General features: G+C 44.0%; 2 protein-coding genes across 2 annotated transcripts in view; both read left to right on the top strand.

The window, feature by feature from the left end:
* Nucleotides 1-18,905, top strand: part of LOC148047608 (uncharacterized) — a 90,625-nt gene that overhangs the window by 55,302 nt on the left and 16,418 nt on the right. Inside the window, exon 2 of the mRNA XM_087708427.1 lies at nt 10,160-13,476. Within this exon, the coding sequence (XP_087564553.1) occupies nt 11,210-13,476 (2,267 nt within the window). The 5' untranslated portion in view covers nt 10,160-11,209. The remainder of the gene's footprint in view (nt 1-10,159; nt 13,477-18,905) is intronic.
* LOC148047609 (uncharacterized) lies at nt 22-1,908 on the top strand. The gene has a single exon (XM_087708423.1). The coding sequence runs from the start codon at nt 405-407 to the stop codon at nt 1,599-1,601; it is 1,197 nt and encodes a 398-aa protein (XP_087564549.1). The 5' UTR covers nt 22-404; the 3' UTR covers nt 1,602-1,908.

Raw genomic sequence — 18,905 nt, 5'->3', positions numbered from 1 at the left:
CAAAAGAGAAACCTTTTGAATGTCCCGATTGTGGGGAAAAATATAGTCACAATTTAGGTCTCGTGATGCATCAGTAGATTGACTCCAGGGAGAAACTCTATGAGTATCTAGATTGTGGGGAAATCATAATTATAAATTTCCATCTCAAGAGACACCAAAGAACTCACACAGAAGAAAAACCCTTTGAATGTCCTGATTATGGGAAACTCACAATTCTAGCATGGTGATACACCCGAAGACTCACATACGTTGAATGTCCTGATTGTTGGAAAACTTTCAGTTATGATTCCAATTTGTGAAACATTAGAGGAATCATAATTGAGAAAAAACCCATTCAATGTCCTGACTGTGGGAGAAGTTTCAATTGTAATTCCCACCTGGTAATACATCAGAGGATTCACTCCATGGAGAAACCTTGTAAGTGTAGAGATTGTGGGAAAAGTTTCATTAGAAATTCCCACCTCTTGAGACATAAGACCACGCACACAGAAGAGGGACCCTTTGAATGTCCTGAGTGTGAGAAAAGCTTTAGTGATAATTCCAGCCTGGTGAAACACCAGAAGACTCACACAACAGAGAAACCCTTTGAATGTTCTGACTGTGGGAAATGTTACAGTCAGAATTCCCAACTGGTCATACACCAGAGGATTCACACAGGAGAGAAACCCTTTGAATGTCCTATTTGTGGAAAAGGTTTTAGTGATAATTCCAACCTGGTGAAACACCAGTGGACTCACACAGGAGACAAACCCTTTAACTGTTCTGATTGTGGGAGAGGTTTCAGTCAGAATTCCCACCTGGTGACACACCAGAGGATTCACACAGGAGAGAAACCCTTTGAATGTCCTGATTGTGGGAAATGTTTTAGTCAGAGTTCCATCCTGGTGACACACCAGAGGACTCACACAGGAGAGAAACCCTTTGAATGTCCTGATTGTGGGAAATGTTTTAGTCAGAGTTCCATTCTGTTGACACACCAGAGGACTCACACAGGAGAGAAACCCTTTGAATGTCCTATTTGTGGGAAAAGCTTTAGTTATAATACCAATCTGTTGACACACCAGATGACTCACACAAGAGAGAAACCCTTTGTATGTCCTGATTGTGGGAAACGTTTCAGTCAGAATTCCAATCTGGTGACACACCAGAGGACTCACACAAGAGAGAAACCCTTTGTATGTCCTGATTGTGGGAAACGTTTCAGTCAGAATACCAACCTGGTGACACACCAGAGGACTCACACAAGAGAGAAACCCTTTGAATGCCCTTATTGTGGGAAAGGTTTCAGTCAGAATTCCAGTTTGGTTAGTCACCAAAGGATTCACACAGGAGAAACGCTCTTTGAATGTCCTGATTGTGGGAAATGTTTTAGTCAGAGTTTCAGCCTGGTGACACACCAGAGGACTCACACAGGAGAGAAACCCTTTGAATGTCCTGATTGTGGGAAATGTTTTAGTCGGAGTTCCAGCCTGGTGACACACCAGAGGACTCACACAGGAGAGAAACCATTTGAATGTCCTGTTTGTGGGAAAAGCTTTAGTGATAATTCTAATCTGGTGAGACACCAGAGGACTCACAGAGGAGAGAAACCCTTTGAATGACCTGATTGAGGGAGAGGTTTCAGTCAGAATTCGCAGCTGGTGAAACACCAGAGGACTCACACAGGGGAGACAGACACCCTTTGAATGTCCGATCTGTAGGAAAAGTTTCATTAAGAATTCCAGCCTGTTGAGACACAAGAGGATTCACACATGAGAGAAAAATCTTGAATGTCTTGATTGTGGGAAAAGTTTTAGTCTGAGTTCCACCCTGGTGAAACACCAGAGGACTCACACCATGGAGAAATCTTTGAAATCTCCAGTCTGCGGACATTACTTCAAGCATAAATAATCCCTTATTGCAAACAAGGTAATCTATATGAAGAAAGGTAGATGAGTTTACTGAATGCTTGAATTTTATTTGTGATCTCCCATTTAAAATGTAGGTGAGAATTGATTGTTTGAATTTTGGCCTGGTTCATTTTGCTCAAACATTTCTCAGGATTAAATTTGTAAGTGGAGGGAAAAGGAAATTGGAAAATGGCGAACTACTAGTTTCTGGTTATCAATAGAAGCTTCTGGATATTTCCTTTTCCGGAATTAGTGGAATTCCTCAAAAAGGAATTTTGGGTGGAGATTTTGTCTGTTGATTATGGAATTCTCACATGTGGAGTTTCAGTCTTCTACCTTGGTTTCACCTGATTTTCATCGCCAGAATTCCACAGCCCTCATTATGGGCCTTGAATTACGGTTGCATGTTCCAATGGCTGTTAAGTGGAATTGCTTTCCTTAACTGCCCGAATCCTCCTGCTCTCCCTGATGCAGCTATTAATCAAATGTGTGAGTCGCTAGGCAGAACACTGTCTATTCAGAGCTGCTCGCGCATGCGCACACCATAAGGCTGTCCGGGGGACCCCAACGTGCATGTCTGTGCGACCAGCGGTCCCCCCACTTTTGGCATGCTTTTTTCCCCTCCCCATTCTCCAGACGCTTTCTAGGAACCTGGGGAGGGCAAAAGCAGCCTACACCATCCGCCTGGAGGCCTCAGGAGCTTACCTGAGAGCAAAAAATGGCTCTATGGGCAACCCGGAAATTCGTGAATGGTGACTATGCTCCATCCAACAAGGAATTGAGAGTATTTTTTATGTCCTTGAGAATGCAATAATGTCAGTGGTGGAAAAGATCCACAAAGCTGCCTATTGTGGGAAAAGCAAAGATTGTAGAATTATGCTCGAGAGGATCCACACTGGAGAAAAGCCATATCAGTGTTCCCAATGCAGCAAAAGCTTTAGTCAGAATAGCTTCCCAGTTGTTCATGGAAAGGCTCACCCCAGAAAAAAGCCCTATCAGTTGTCCCAATGGGGCAAAAGCTATAGCAAGCAGGACAAGCTGATAACACACCAGAGAACTCACACAAGAGAGAAACGATATGAATGCCCAGATTGCAAGAAATATTTCAGTCGAAATTCCAGTTTGGCAATACACCCGATGGTTCACATAGGAGAAAAGCCTTTTGAATGTCCTGTCTTTGGGGAAAGGAATGGTATTTGGGAGTGGTTCGCACAGCAAGTCAATATTCTTTTTGTGACAAGACTCCAAGGCTCCACTCTTTTCTTTTACTTGGGTCCCTTGCAACCGTGGAATACACCACCCCCAACAGGTGAACGTACCTTCTAACCTGTGGTCAGCCCTCAGTTTTTCAGGCAAATGGCCTGGGAGGATTCTGTCTGCAAAATTACTCAGAGTATGGGTACCTCCTTTTCAGAATAGGGATCTGCTCAGTGATGCTCAGCCAGTCACCCAAGAGTGATCCTCTCATTTGCCTTTTAACCTCTTCCCACGCACTCTCTCCCTTTTACCCACAGAAGGTCCTGTACTCTGGCAAATCCCCCATGCTCTCCAGACTCTGTTGGTATTTCTGAGGTTAGGAAATGCACAGAGGGAGCAAGATCCAGAGAAGGGATTTTTTCTCAAGTGCATTCACACACACAGACACATACTATCTTTCACGTTCTGGGCTTTTAAAGTTAAAATTTAGGGGTACTCACCTTTCCAAGCAGCCTTTGAACTCAACATTCAAAACCCCTTTAAAACCTTTGTTCCAAATGGCCAAGATGTGGGAAAAATCCACCCACAGACTCAATGGGTCTGTGCCAGCAAGGGAGGCTTACCCAAGCCAGGTCCATCAGTCAGGTTAGTTTGGAGACCCATCAGGGTTGCCAAATTATTGGAAGAAATGTCTATCTGGGTTCAGTTCCAAGTGGGAAAAACACTGGAAACATGGACATGCTTGGAAAGATGGTGTAATGGTGGACAGGACCACATTGTTTGAGGTCCTGGGCAAAATGAGCACATAGATGAGAGAGAGAAAGTTTAATACCTTCTCTTGGCCCCCGCCTTAGACATTCCTGTTCCTGTGTAAGAAATGTATTCTAATTGGTTGTCTTGAGTCCCAGGCTTGGTTGAGCCTTGCTGGGTGATGCAATCTCCTCAGGTTGCATGTGGTGAGTTCTGTTGCAAGATGGGTAGAGGGCTAATCCTATTATGTCCTGAGGGTGAAGATCTATTGTGTTGTAGATAAGGTGGTCCAGTCTTTCTGGGGCTGTTAACAAAGCTGGGGGACTGCTTTCCAAGATCATGTTTCTCCTTTTCCCATGAAGAGAGGTATAATATTCTGCCTTTTTAATATTTCCTAGAAGATTTCATATTTCTAGGAGAGGGGTGAGGGCTAACTTCCTACAAATGCTGAAATACTAAAAAGAGCAAGAAATGATGGATAGATATAGAATACTTCAGATACCAATTGTTTCATTAAAGATTAGAAAACACATAGAAAGTAGAAATTGGGAATAGTATGTATATTGATACATAATGGAGTACATTAACATTACTATATATACATGTAAATGTTAGAAGTTGAAAGGTATTATGTATACCTAAACAATATTATTATTAGTGTTGTGTATAAAATACATTGACCCAGACAATACACTGTTCACCAAGCTGTTACAGACGATTAAAAAAAAACTACTAATAAAATTATTATTTTTTAAACTACCCCAGTGGGGACCAATTATATTTATCAGCCATGGATTTGTGATTTTGGGATGAAAGAAAGTGGGGCAGTAAGACAGGGAACAGAAAAATTTGGAAGAGCTTATGGTTTTGCTGGCTGTTGCAAGAGTTCATTGCAAAGAATGTGACTTCTTTTTTTTCTTTTGGGGATGTCTGATGCTTAGAACCAAAGCCTCAGAAGACAAGAAAGAGCAATTGGTGTGGTTCCGAGTATAAAAATATTAATAGTTTATGTCACGATGAAGGATTAAGTGCTGATGAGAGATAAATATTAATTGAATTTCAATATACAAAAAAGGGATATTAAAACAAACACGAGAAAAATAGCAGAATATCCAACCAAAAAACCCTCTTTGACAGCAATGTGGACAATACCTGTTTTTTTTCATTCATAAAAGCTATTTAATGCCTTTTTTCAGAAATGAAATGTTTTCCACCATATAATGTCTTTTTCACATCTCCAACACCAAGGCAGTTTATTTTTTATTTATTATAATTATTTGATTTGTCAACTGGTTACAAGATAATAGGTATAAGAATAAACATGAGCATGAATGAAATGGGTACGAATAAATGGGGACAGTAGGACAGGGATGATGGGCACAATGGTGCGCTTATGCACGCCCCTTACAGAACCCTTAGGAATGGAGTGAGGTCAATAGTAGGCAGTTTAAGGTTAAAGTTATGGGGATTTCAAGATGTAACAAATTTGCAACAAAGAAGAGGCATCTTGGTGCTGCTACCACCAGGGTAACAAGCAGGCACCTCCAAGAAGACAAGATCACAGCAGGGGTTGTTCAGGAACCTAAGAACCCAGGACTCAAAACCACAATGCTTTTTCTTCTTGAGCTACCACCTCTGTGCATATTTTTTTAACATGTATTTTTTAGAAGCTTCAGCAACTTACTGGGGCCTCTCAGAAACTCTGCTTATGACTCACAGATATTTTGTGAAAAGGAGATGCTGGCTAGGAAATTTTAGGCTCAAACTCGGGAAGACTTTCAGGATGCAGAAGGGGGAAACTGTATGTTGTGTTTCTCTAAGACACATTAAAATTAATATGAGGGAAATAGCAGAATATATAAAAAACAACCCTCTGTACATTGGAGGAGGGGGGAAATTTCTTCTACCATATATAGACAATCAGGCCCTCTTTCTTAGGCTCCATTATCTACGCCTTGCTGTATGTTTCTCTGTGTGACTGTGACCTAATGGGAGACTTCAGTGCAAGCAGATTTACAGAATTTACACCTGGCATTTAGCAGATATAAAATTTCCTCCTCCAAGAATGAAGCTTGGTGGTTGATGCTCTTGGATGCAGCCCTGGCCAGAAGGAGTGAAGCTCCTTCCCTTGGAGTGTCTGGCCTGATGCTGCTTCCATGCCCTAAAATCCTGGGAGCCACAGGAAATCAGTCATAAAGTTTTGGGGTATTAGAGAGGTTTTGATCTCCACTGAGAGTCACCCCTAAGAAAGCTGATTGTGTAATTCTGTAAAACCTTTACGAACGTTTAGGGTTCGGCACGTAGCTAATCTTCACAAGGCTAAGTAACATCACATTTCACTATTTCACTAGGCTCAGCTGCAAAGTCGGTCAAAAACGACTTGATAGCATTTAATCAATGGAAACTTGTTGCAAACGCCTCAGGTAGGACCTGGAGAAGGATGTTTTTCTGCCCCCTATCTGGAGATGGTGCTCAAACAGGAAACACTTGTGCCTAGAAAGTGGATAATACCTGTGGTTGAGCTTAAAGGAGTTAAAACCATCGAGTACTGTATTCCTAGAATGGTTAGAAAGCGACGGGGAAAATAGAAGAAAGAAAGTCCAGTTGCCTTTTGAAAAATCACCTTTGGGACAGCTGAACTTCCTCTTCCGGATCACTCATGGGGGGAGAGTGGTGTGCAGAGCGGCTTTTGTGCTCTTCCCATGGCCGAAGCAGCAGCTGGAAGGTGAGTTGAGGGCGGGTGGGAGGAGAGTCCTGGAAGCAGAGAAGCAACTGGGCTGAAGCATCTCAGCTGCTGCTGCTAATGCAGGTTCCTTCCCTCCCCGAATTTAAGCCCACTGGTGCTGCACGCTGTGAAACTGGTGGCTGCAGTTTTCCTTCCGGTGGGAAGATTGGAAAAGTCTCTTCCGAGTGAAGGTGGATTCTTTGGGAATGGCTTCCCTCCAGAGGTTGTGGGGGCTCCCATCACTGGAGGGTTTGTGACAGAGCTGGGAGGGACCTTGCAGGTCTTCTATTCCGACGCCCTGATCAAGCAGGAGACCCAACATCATTTCAGACAAATGGCTGTCCTGTCTCTGATTAAAAGCACCAGGAATGGAGCCCCCACAACCTCTGAAGGGAAACCCTTCTGGCATTCTTGGCAATAAGGTTAGACTTAAACTGCCACTGTTCTTTTTCTGGGATTTTTTTTTTTTTTACTTTCATATCTTGCCATGGTGTCACATCTGTGTATTAACCAAGTTCAACTGTACTTAAAGCAGCCCTTTTTAAAAATACGGTATTTTTCTGTGTATAAGATGCTATTTTAAAATATATATATTTACTTGAAAATTAGGGGCGTCTTCTATACAGTGGGCCAAGAGCATTTTCCAGCTCCTGGGCGCTGCACTGCAATGGAGGAATGGAAAATGGAGCAGTCGGCAAGAGGGAAGAAGGAACAGGGAGAAGATAAAAGGAAAGCAGCCTCCTTCCCTCACATCAGCCGCTCCATTTCCTGTTTCTCCGTTGCAGTGCAGTGCAACACCATGGAGCTTGCCCCATCCACCATCGCCCAGATGTTTTGTAATGGTTACATTTACTGGTATTTTCTTCTGTTGGTAATAGAAAAGCATTGCTAAGGTTTTATATAGCCATTCGGAACACCTCACACAACAGCCAAAATGGGGCAGAGAAATTGCCAAGTGCAAGTTTCATAGATTACGGTTGCATAGGAAGTACTGTCCACCTCTCTGTCTTCTTTAGAAGTCAGGAGGAGGGAAGGGACCTTAATGTACGATATGTTGACCAAGCTGTCTGCAATTATCTAAGTGTGATCTTACTCTTTATAAAGTGGTGCTAGTACTTCACCTGATCTTGATTCTATCTCTCTGTTAATGCAGCCTAGTATTGTATTGGCTTTTTTGCCACTGCAATACACAGCTGGCCCATATCTAAATGATTGTCCACTAGACTTCAAGGTTCCTCTTATAGTTATTACTTGAGCCAAGTGCTACCTATTCTGTACAAGTACATTTGGTTTTTCTTGAATAAGTGTAAAACCCCTTTCCCACTTTCATTGAATTTAATTCTGTTAGGTAGGGCCCAGTGTTCAAATTATCAAGATTCTCTATCTTGAGCCTATCTTCTGAGGTGTTGGCTATTCCTGCCAACTTGGTGTCATTCGGAAATTTGATGGAAGGCATTTACAAAGATATTAAAGAGTATTAAAGCAGAACCTTGGGATACCCACAACTTACTTCCCTCCGTATAGATATAATCCCATTAAGGAATACACTTTGAGTATGATTTCTGAGCTAGTTAGGAATCCATCTGTGTTGATGGATGTACCTATCCCACATTTTTCTAATTTACCAAGAAGTAGGTTATGGTCTACTTTATCAACTGCCTTACTGAAATCCAATTATACAATGTATTAGATTGGTCTGCTAATTTAGTCACTTTGTGTAAGAATGAAATAACATATGTTTGGAATGATCAGTTTTTGAAAATCCCATGTTGACTTTATTTATTTATTATTATTAATTAGACTTATATACCGCTTCATAGGGCTTTCAGCCCTCTCTAAGCGGTTTACAGAGTCAGCATATTGCTCCCACAGTCTGGGTCCTCATTTCACCCACCTCGGAAGGATGGAAGGCCGAGTCGACCTTGAGCCGGTGAGATTTGAACCGCTGAACTGCAGATCACAGTCAGCTGAAGTGGTCTGCAGTACTGCACCCTAACCACTGTGCCACCTCGACTTCTGCTTATATATTTGCAGATCTTTTGTTTCATTATCTTTTCCAGGATCTTCCCAGGTAGTGATGTCAGGCTAATTGGCCTGTAGTTTTGTGGTTCCATTTTTCTCCATTTTTTTGAAGATGAGAATCATCACACTCTTTTTCAGTCTATTGGTAGTTCCTTGGTGCATGTAGATCTTTGAAATATATGGTTCAATGGTTCTTAGATCACATCTGCTGAATCCTTCAGAACTCTGGGATGAAATCAATCTGGTCCTGGTGGTTAGAACTCTTCTAGAATGGACAGGTGTTCTCTTACCATTTTCTTGCCCGTTTTAATTTGTATTCCTAGTCTGCCTTTTACAGTTCTGTTTTTGGTAGGGTTGGCTGCTTTTTCTTTTTGCCTGAAGATAGATGCAAATAATGAATTAAGTAGCCCTGCTGTGTCTCTACTTCCCATCACTTCCTTGCCATCATCTCCCATTAGTGGACTGGCAGTTTCCTTGACTTTACCTCTTGTTTTATACATGTTTTAAAATTATTTTTGACATTTGTTGCAAGTTTTAGTTCATTCTCCCCATGAGCTTGATTTCATCTTTGCCAATTTGGGCTATATATGCTCCAATTCTGTTTATATAATTGATTCCTGCATTCTTGGAGCCACAATGAATCTGAGGAATTCATAGTGGTGGCCTATCATTAACTTTACCAACTCGGTAATTTTTGTGGCTTCCCCGCCTCCCCTGCGCTCTCCCAATCAGTGTTCCATCCACTTGCTCAAACCAAATGGGATGCATATGCCTAGCTGCCTCACAATCAACATGCTGATTAAGCATCCGGTGCAGCCAGTGTCCAACTTCTCCCTCCACTCCCATTTCTGGCACTTAGAAGTTGCATTTTACAGTAAAGGAGCGGATGGGTGCACTCAGCATTTCCCTCCTCTGTGGTCTCCCCCCTGTCAGGCCTGCAGCCAGTTACTTTTAGGATCTTTGGCCTGCCACACTCACTCTTATTTTACTATGCTGTTTCCTTAGTGGGGAATTAGGAGGGGGAATAATAAGGAGTAGAATGTGTTGTTGTCAAAATAAAAAAATCCTTTCTAGAAGACCAAGGTAATCTTTTGTCTCTGTACCTCTGAGCCTGACTGGAACTGGATGGGAGGAACTGCCAGCATGGCAGTGGAAGATTGGACCATGTGATGGACTTGTGGGTGTGGGGGCAAGAACATGAACTTTCAGCTAGGTGGAAAACCTAGGAGGCTTTCAGATTCGGGTTAATGTCAGTGTTCCAAATATCATCCAGAATTAAATCAGAGTCCAAGGCAGAGCTTTCCTCAAACTTCCAATTTATTAAGAGAGACATGTTGGCACATCTGTGGAAAACCCAAATCTGAAAGCTTCCTAGGTTTTCCACAGCAATTTTGATTGAATGGGTATTTGAACATGGATCTTAGTAGAGTGTCATATGAATCATCAATAATGTGATTATTCTAGTATTGGAGCATGTTTCTTTTTTCATTATAATATATACTTTTTTTCTTTTTTTCATATAATCACTAAGCATTTTATAAACAATTAAAGTTACACTTTTCTTTGAATCTTACAGAAAAACAGGATGGCAATAAGAGCACTTTGGACAACTATAAACAACAAGCAATGTTGAAAAGGGAAGAAAATCAAGACAGAAATCAAAATATTTTCCATTTCCTGCAGAAAACCATACACTGATCATCCTCCTCCTCCTCCTCCAGCAGCTGTTAGATAAAAGAGAGAATATCAAGAAAGAGTAAGCAGATTATGCAGAACTCAAGGATGCATTGCATGAAAAATCAAGGGAGATTATTTTTCATTCAGCAAAATAGGGAAACATTTGGAAGTCTGTTGGGAGGAAAAGGTCAATAGTAAAGACACGTATAACAGACAGGAATGCAGGCCTTTCCTTGTGAGAAAGAAGATGGCTTGAATGAAAGCACCACCAAACAAGGTATTGTCCATATTTTTGACCACCTCAAGAATCTCAGCTGTGAGAAAGCTCCATAGATTTGCCTATTGTGGAAAAAAAACAGATTGCAAATATGCACAAGAGGAGCCGGAAAGGAGAAAATCCATACAAATTACCTGAATGTGGCAAAAGCTTTGGTCACCACAGCTCCCTTATAGTTCATGGAAGCACCTCCACACAAGAGGAAAGCCACAAAACTGCTCCCAATGTGGTAAATGCTTTAGTGAGCATGGTAACATGGTGCTGTATCAGATAACTTACAGTAGGGAGAAACATTTAACTCTGCAGATTATGTGAAAGTTTCATTAGAAATTCCCAGGTCTTGAGACACTGAAGGAAAAAAACCATTTGAACATCCTTTCAGTGGGAAATGTTTCAGTGAATTCCTTCCTGAGGAAGCACCCACAGACTCACACAGAAGTGAACCCATTTGAATGTCCTGATTATGGGAAAGTCATAATTCCAGCCTGGTGATACACCAGAAGACTCACATAGGAGAGAGATGCTTTGAATGTCCTATTGTTGGAAATCTTTCGGTTATGATTCCAATGATGATACACCAGAGGAATCAGAAAGGAGAAAAACCCATTCAGTGTCTTAACTGGGAGAAGTTCCAGTCATTCCTGTCTGGTAATACATCAGAGGATTCACTCCATGGAGAAACGTTTTGAGTGTCGAGATTGTGGGAAAAGTTTCATTAGAAATTCCCATCTCCTGAGACACAAGATCACACATACAGGAGATAATCCCTGTGAATATCAGGATGGTGGGAAAGGTTTTAGTCTGAGTTCCAGACCGGTGAAACACCAGAGGACTCATACAGGAGAGAAACGCTTTGAATGTTCTATTTGTAGGAAAGGTTTTTGTGATAATTCTAGCCTGGTGAAACACCGGAGGACTCACACAGGAGAGAAACCCTTTGAATGTCCTATCTGTGGGAAAAACTTTAGTGCTAATTCCAATCTGGTGACACACCAGAGAACTCATACAGGAGAAAAGCCCTTTGAATGTTCTATCTGTGGGAAAGGCTTTAGTGATCATTCCAATCTGGTGACACACCAGAGGACTCATACAGGAGAGAAACCCTTTGAATGTCCTGACTGCGGGAAACGGTACAGTCAGAATTCCCGCCTGGTGATACATCAGAGGACTCATACAGGAGAGAAACCCTTTGAATGTCCTATCTGTGGGAAAAGCTGTAGTGATAATTCCAATCTGGTGACACACCAGAGGACTCATACAGGAGAGAAACCCTTTGAATGTCCTGACTGTGGGAAACGGTACAGTCAGAATTCCCACCTAGTGATACACCAGAGAACTCACACAGGAGAGAAACCCTTTGAATGTCCAATGTGTGGGAAATGTTTTAGTAATAGTTCTAGCCTGGTGACACACGAGAGAACTCACACAGGAGAGAAACCCTTTGAATGTCCTGACTGTGGGAGATGTTTCAGTCGTAATTTTCACATGGTGATACACCGGAGGACTCACACAGGAGAGAAACCTTTTGAATGTCCTATCTGTAGGAAAAGCTATCGTGATAAATCCAGCCTGGTGACACACCACAGGACTCACACAAGGGAGAAACCCTTTGAATGTCCTATCTGTGGGAAAAGCTTTAGTGATCATTCCATCCTGGTGAAACACAAAAAGACTCACAAAGGGGATAAACCCTTTGAATGTCCTGATTGTGGGAAAGGTTTTAGTCTGAGTTCTAGCCTGGTAACACACCAGAGGACTCACACAGGAGAGAAACCATTTGAATGTTCTATTTGTAGGAAAGATTTTTGTGATAATTCTAGCCTGGTGAAACACCAGAGGACTCACATAGGAGAGAAACCCTTTGAATGTCCTATCTGTGGGAAAAACTTTAGTGCTAATTCCAATCTAGTGACACACCAGAGGACTCACACAGGGGAGAAACCATTTGAGTGTCCTATCTGTGGGAAAAGCTTTGGTGATAATTCCAATCTGGTGACACACCAGAGGACTCACACAGGAGAGAAACCCTTTGCGTGTCCTGACTGTGGAAAACGGTACAGTCAGAATTCCCACCTGGTGATACACCAGAGGACTCATACAGGAGAGAAACCCTTTGAATGTCCTATCTGTGGGAAAAGCTATAGTGATAATTCTAACCTGGTGATACACCAGAGGACTCACACAGGAGAGAAACCCTTTGAGTGTCCTGACTGTGGAAAACGGTACAGTCAGAATTCCCACCTGGTGATACACCAGAGGACTCACACAGGAGAGAAACCCTTTGAATGTCCTATCTGTTGGAAACGTTTTAGTAATAATTCTAGCCTGTTGACACACCAGAGGATTCACACGGGAGAGAAACCCTTTGAATGTCCTGACTGTGGGAGATGTTTCAGTCGTAATTCCCACCTGATAATACACCGGAGGACCCACACAGGAGAGAAACCCTTTGAATGTCCTATCTGTGGGAAATGCTATAGTGATAATTCCAGCCTGGTGACCCACCACAGGATTCACACAGGAGAGAAACCCTTTGAATGTTCTGACTGTGGGAAAAGTTACTTTAAGAATTCCAGCCTGGTGAGACACCAGAGGACTCACACGGGAGAGAAACCCTTTGAATGTTCTATCTGTGGGAAAAGCTATAGTGATAATTCCAGCCTGGTGACACACCACAGGACTCACACAGGAGAGAAACCCTTTGAATGTTCTGACTGTGGGAAAAGTTACTTTAAGAATTCCAACCTGGTGAGACACCAGAGGACTCACACGGGAGAGAAACCCTTTGAATGTTCTATCTGTGGGAAAAGCTTTAGTGATAATTCCAGCCTGGTGACACACCATAGGACTCACACAGGAGAGAAACCCTTTGAATGTCCTGACTGTGGGAAAAGTTTTATTAAGAATTCCAACCTGGTGAGACACAAGAGGACTCACAGGAGAGAAACCCTTTGAATGCCCTATCTGTAGGAAAGGTTTTTGTGATAATTCCCACCTAGTGATACACCACAGGAATCATACCATGGAGAAATCTTTGAAATGTCCAATCTGTGAACATTACGTAAAGTGTAAATCATCCCTTATTGCACACTAGGTAATCCATATGAGGAAAAGTAGCTGAGTTAGAGAATGCTTCAATTTCATTTGTGTTCTCCCATTGAAAGTGTGGTGAGAAGTTGATTGATTGAATTTTGGCCTGATTCATTTTGCTCAAACATTTTTCAGGATTAAATTTGTAGGTGCTGAGAAAAAGAAAATGGCTAACTAAGTAGTTTCTGGTTATCAGTAGAAGCTTCTGTATAGTTCATTTTGCAGAAGTAGTGAAATACCTCAAAAAGGAATTCATTCTTCTACCTTGGCTTTGCCCAGATTTTGAGCTCCAAAATTCCCAAGCCAACACAAAAGTAGCCCTCATATTATTATGGGCCTTGAATTACAGTTGCATGTGGCAATGGCTGTTAAGTGAAATTGCTTTTTTTTCAGAGTATAAGATGCACCTCCCCCCCTATAGAGGTTGAACATTTGGGTGCATCTTATATTCCGAATGTAGTTTTTGGAAACTTTTTTCAACCCTAATGAGGTGCTATCGAATTAGCACCTCACTAGGGCTGAAAAAAAGATTCGAATATTTTTACTGCAGCATACTGTTGGAAAGATTTCCCGGGTTTGTTCTGACCAGGAAAGATTTGAAGACTGCTTTAAGAGGTACTTCTTTTATCCAGTTTCTATTTTTGGGAGATAATCCTCTAAAGGGCAAGGAAGAGAGTTCCTGTAACTACTTTTGTCAATGGTTTCCTTCAGGCAAGCGCTGGGCTGGTTTGTTGATTCAGCTTTGTTACATTTTTACAGGTTTAAAGCGCTTTTGGTTGAATGCCCAGACATCTAGTTAAGCTTATTAAGAATTTCCCCAGCTGCCTGTGGAAAGAAAAAAAAGTGGCAAAAAGTCATCTTATTATACTATTGTGTTTGCTTGCTTTTCTGGTGTTATGGGAATAAAAATGAATGCCTGGTAGGCAGAATTTCCCCCCCTATTTTTGTCCCCCAAAACTAAAGTGCGTTTTCTACTCAGATGCTTCTTATACGCTGAAAAATATGGTACCGGAATGCCCCTGCTCTCTCTGAGACCGCCATTAATTAAATGTGCAAGTTGCTAAGCAGAACACTGTCTACTAGAGCTGGGGAAAACACTTGGAGGCCTAACACAGGAATCTTTAGGTCTCCCCCACTCTCCAAGGCACCCTTATGTTCTGTTTCCTAACCTTTGTGTCCCCTTGGCCCTTCACTCCCCCTCTCCCGGGTTCCCTTCCACCTGACTCCCACCCACTCAACCTCACACCTTCCTCTTTTTTACCTTTTCAAGATCTCTGAACCTCATGTTGGGGAGGGAGGGAAGGACATGCACCCTGGGCCTCATGATTTTCCTGGAAGCAGCCACCATCTTCAGTGGGCCCTGGATTCATTCCTGGTGTTAACTCTGGTAATGGTACAACACGCTATAGGGTGTCCTGCCACAAGCGGCAGCATAAGATATGCATGCTTGGCCAAACACAGCTGATTATGCCTGAGAGGATCCACACTGGGAGTCGTTGGCACAGCAAGTCTTTGGACTTCTGTCTGGAGGAAGGGAGAATTATCAAGAATGTTTGTACTACCTGTTTTGTAAGAGTAGCTGCACACCTAGACTATTCAAAAACACACAGAGGCTATCCCTTTAACCTACCTCCACATAAATAGGGATCCTCAAACTTTTTAAACGGGGCCAATTCATGGTCAACCTATTTGGGGGGGGGGCAGACCAGCTGGGAGGGCATGGCTAAATTGTCATGTGACTGGGTGGCTATGGCCAATTTAGCAGTCCATTAAACAATACAGAGCAGCCCATTATTCTATTCTTTTTTTTTGTATGAGGTTTTTGCTCTAGGGTATTTCTTTTTAATCAGCAGGGAGAGATTGGCAATGCCTGGGGAAGGAAAGGTATGCTTTCCACGGGTCTCATGGCTATATTTAAATGGCCAGCAAATGTCATTGGTGTTGGAAGATTCATTGGTGATGTGATAGTTACTGGATGTGCAATGTTCACTGGTGCAGTAACGGGGGTTGGTAAATTGACATGTGGTGAGTATTAAAGAGAGAAGTCATGGACAAACCAAGGGCTGGTTATGGTAACGGGGTGGCCTAAGCTACCCTGTTGGGCTGGAGATGTTAACCACGCTCAAGACACTGGCTGGGCTTCTTATAGTCATTGCAACAGACACAATGTGAAAAGCTGCTCATTCTGGACTTCCCCCCCCCCCCAATTGTCGGCAGCTGTGCTGATTTCTCCAGCCACATCCCGAGCGCATCCTTTCACACCCCTTTCACGGGTCCCCTGCTTTTTCTGCCCCCAGCCAACGACCCACCCTGCCTCACCCGCTTCCAGGGTTTGCTCCAGGGTGGCCAAGTCCGTCATGCTGGGTTCACTGACATATTCGCGATAGACATCTGCGCGCCGACAAAACCGCAATGGACAAATGAGCGCCGTCAAAATTGCTAATTGATTTTCGACACTAGCACAGCGACAAATGCGTGACGACAAAATCGTGCCATCAACAAACTATAGACAAACTATAACCCTAACCCTAACAGTATTTTTTTCCATTTTATTGTGCTTGTCATCGTGCTTTTATCGACACGATTTTGACGTTGCGTTTTAATCGGCGCTATTTTGTCGACACGCATATGTCTATTGCACAATTGTCGGGTCATGGTCATGCTGGTGGTGTTGAACATAGTGATTTTGTTGCAGACTGCGGAAGCCAGGCCTCCAGTTGCACATCTTCCTTTCATGCCATCGCCATTGCTTCCTCATGGCTCTAGCTCAGGGCCAAAGCAAGCCCTTCTGCCTGTAGCTCTGCCAATGAGCAACCAAAGCCCGTTTCCTCCGGCGGCATGCTTGCCTCCCCACCCCTCGATTCTTGGAAGAGCTTCTTGTAGGCCACAAGCATCCGAGAGAAGAGCCAAGTTGCCATTTCGAAAGGGGCCGGAGGGGTTTATGCGGTGTACAAGCTGCGGGATACAGTCTGAGTCTCCTCGGTCAGGGTGCCTCATTGGGAATTGCTGCCCAGCCTGGGTGTTTGGAAAAACAGGACACTGCAGAAAGGTGAAGGGGAGAGGAGGAGCAGCCTTACCCAGAGGCCAGCCAGCAGATAAATGCTACAAGGCTCTGCCATAGTTCTTTTGGGCAAGCCATCCCTGCGCAGCTCTCCAGGGCCTGCCCAAACTGGCCCAGAAGCAGCGTGTCATCTTGCACCTATCCGTAGTCTTCTCCGGGCTGGCTGCCAGTTCTGTGACATGAGCATGTCCTGCTGGTTGCCGCAAGGGGAACCGCAGTGCTGGGCTCCCACGGCTGCAAGTGTCAAGACGTAGCTAGAATTGGAACAAAAGGCTGCGCGGTTGTGGCAGAAAGAGCCAGAGGAACACCCGGCAGCTTGCATGAGAATGTGCGAGCAAGGCAGTGGCTGCTCTTGCCGTTAACTGAGACCATAGCGCCAATTGGAGTAAGGCACAAATTAGTGTGGTGTGCTCAGTTACCAGGGAGAGCAGCTGCCACCTCACTCACACCTCAACCAAGCTGCTGGGTGTTGCTCCAGTTCTTTCTGCCACAGCCGGGTAGCTTTTTCTTCTAGCTATGACTTGGCATTCACAGCAACAGGAGCCCAGCACTGCGGTTCCCCTTGCTCCAACCAGCAGCCTCTGCCTGCATCAAAAAGCTGGTGGCTGGGCGGGAGGAGGTTAAGGATGGGTGCAAGATGACATGCCACCTCTTGGCCAGTTCAGCTGGTGGGCGGGCAAGCAGGCAGCCCTCAGAGAAGAGTGCTGCACTGGGCGATGCACCCCCCGTCGCGGGCTGGATGTGGGGCCTGAGGCAGAGAGGAGGGCAAGCATGTGGCAGGTGCCTGGAGGCTCCACATAACTCAAGAGGCAGGCCCGAAAGGCCTGGGTGAAGGTTTTTGCAGCTTTCTCCCTTGCAGAAGCAGAGATGGGCAGGAGGCTGGAGAGCACACAGCACCAGAGCGCAACGGTTCCCTGAGGGCTGCCTGCCTGCCCTTCAATCCAAGTTCGGGCCCTGCATATAGCCCACAACCAAGCAATGCTCTGCTTCTGGGCTAGTTCAGCTGGCTATCTTCCACACAATTCCCTTGCAGGCCAAAGTGGCTTCAGGAATCACCCAGGCAGGACTCCAAAGTCACAGTCTCCTGCATGCTTCCCTACCACCCCACACACATCTGTCCACCCACCACCAGTATCACCCTTCCGCCAGCTCACCCTACCTCACCCACCCTCCGGCCCGCACCTTTCATCCTTACCTTTGAGAGCAGTGATGAGCAGAAGTACTCATATGTGAGGCTAGATTCTGCAAAATATATATAAGGCTGACGGCTGGAGGAGGGATGTAGAGGGTGGCAGAAAAACCCAGCCACGCAAGGAGTGGCTGGAAGATGAGGGGGCGGGACTTAATCCCACCACTAAATGGGCTGGATGCAATGGGTTGGTGGGGCGTATCCATCCCGCAGGCCATAGTTTGATGATCCCTGACATAAAGCTTCCTCTGGCTGGTTCTTGCTCTGTGGCACTAAGGCCCAAGTAGTTGTACCTCACTGTCAATTCCATGGGGAGGGGGCATGCCGCCTCAGTCAATTTCCTCACTGAAGAGGTAAGCAGAAAAGAGATTTCCAAACCCCAAATTCTGACTGTGATTCACAAACGATGTGGCCCATTAAAGCAGAATATGTTTTACTGGTTATCCACTGCATCGGGAGTCCCAGGGCTCATTGTGCGCAACTTCAAAAATATTCATAGCCTGGCTTGTACACTAGCTAATCTTAATGTGGTGTCATAAATCCTGGATGTAATAAACTAAGGCAGGTTCAGGAAGCAATCATTGGAAATGGGCAGCCTTTGATTATCTACTAAGGCACAATCATGGCTGCAAACCATTTTGGGATATGTGCTTGCTTCACACCTGACTGAAAGCTTACAGAAAGTGACATCAGATATTTAAGAAGAACCTGCACAGAAAACTGCATACTATAAGTTCTTTCCTACTTAACAGAACTTCTTCCCTGGCTGCTGAACCTTCCTGGGTGGAAAACACTGCTTTTTGGTGCCACTGCCGTAATCATCATGAGAGTCCTCTGCTGCCTCCACCAGTGTACTCCCCCTTGTCCCAGTAGCCTGCAAAATCACCTCCCATTTCAATAGACCCCAAGTAAGGATGCCAGACAAATATCCCTCATAATGTGCCAGGTATACAGAAAGTACAGAGACCATTGTAATAGTGCATAGGTTGGGCAATATATATAAACATATAGCCCAAGAGGGGGGAATT

Source organism: Thamnophis sirtalis, unplaced genomic scaffold (genome assembly GCF_051295495.1).
Source record: "Thamnophis sirtalis isolate CommonGarterSnake01/CBP01778 unplaced genomic scaffold, rThaSir2_p1.2 scaffold_3, whole genome shotgun sequence".
NCBI lineage: Eukaryota > Metazoa > Chordata > Lepidosauria > Squamata > Natricidae > Thamnophis > Thamnophis sirtalis.
This window is presented reverse-complemented; position numbering and strand designations above follow the sequence as displayed.

Excerpts from the sequence above, each read along its gene's own strand:
- LOC148047609 (XM_087708423.1), top strand. The coding sequence starts at position 405 with ATGGAGAAACCTTGTAAGTGTAGAGATTGTGGGAAAAGTTTCATTAGA.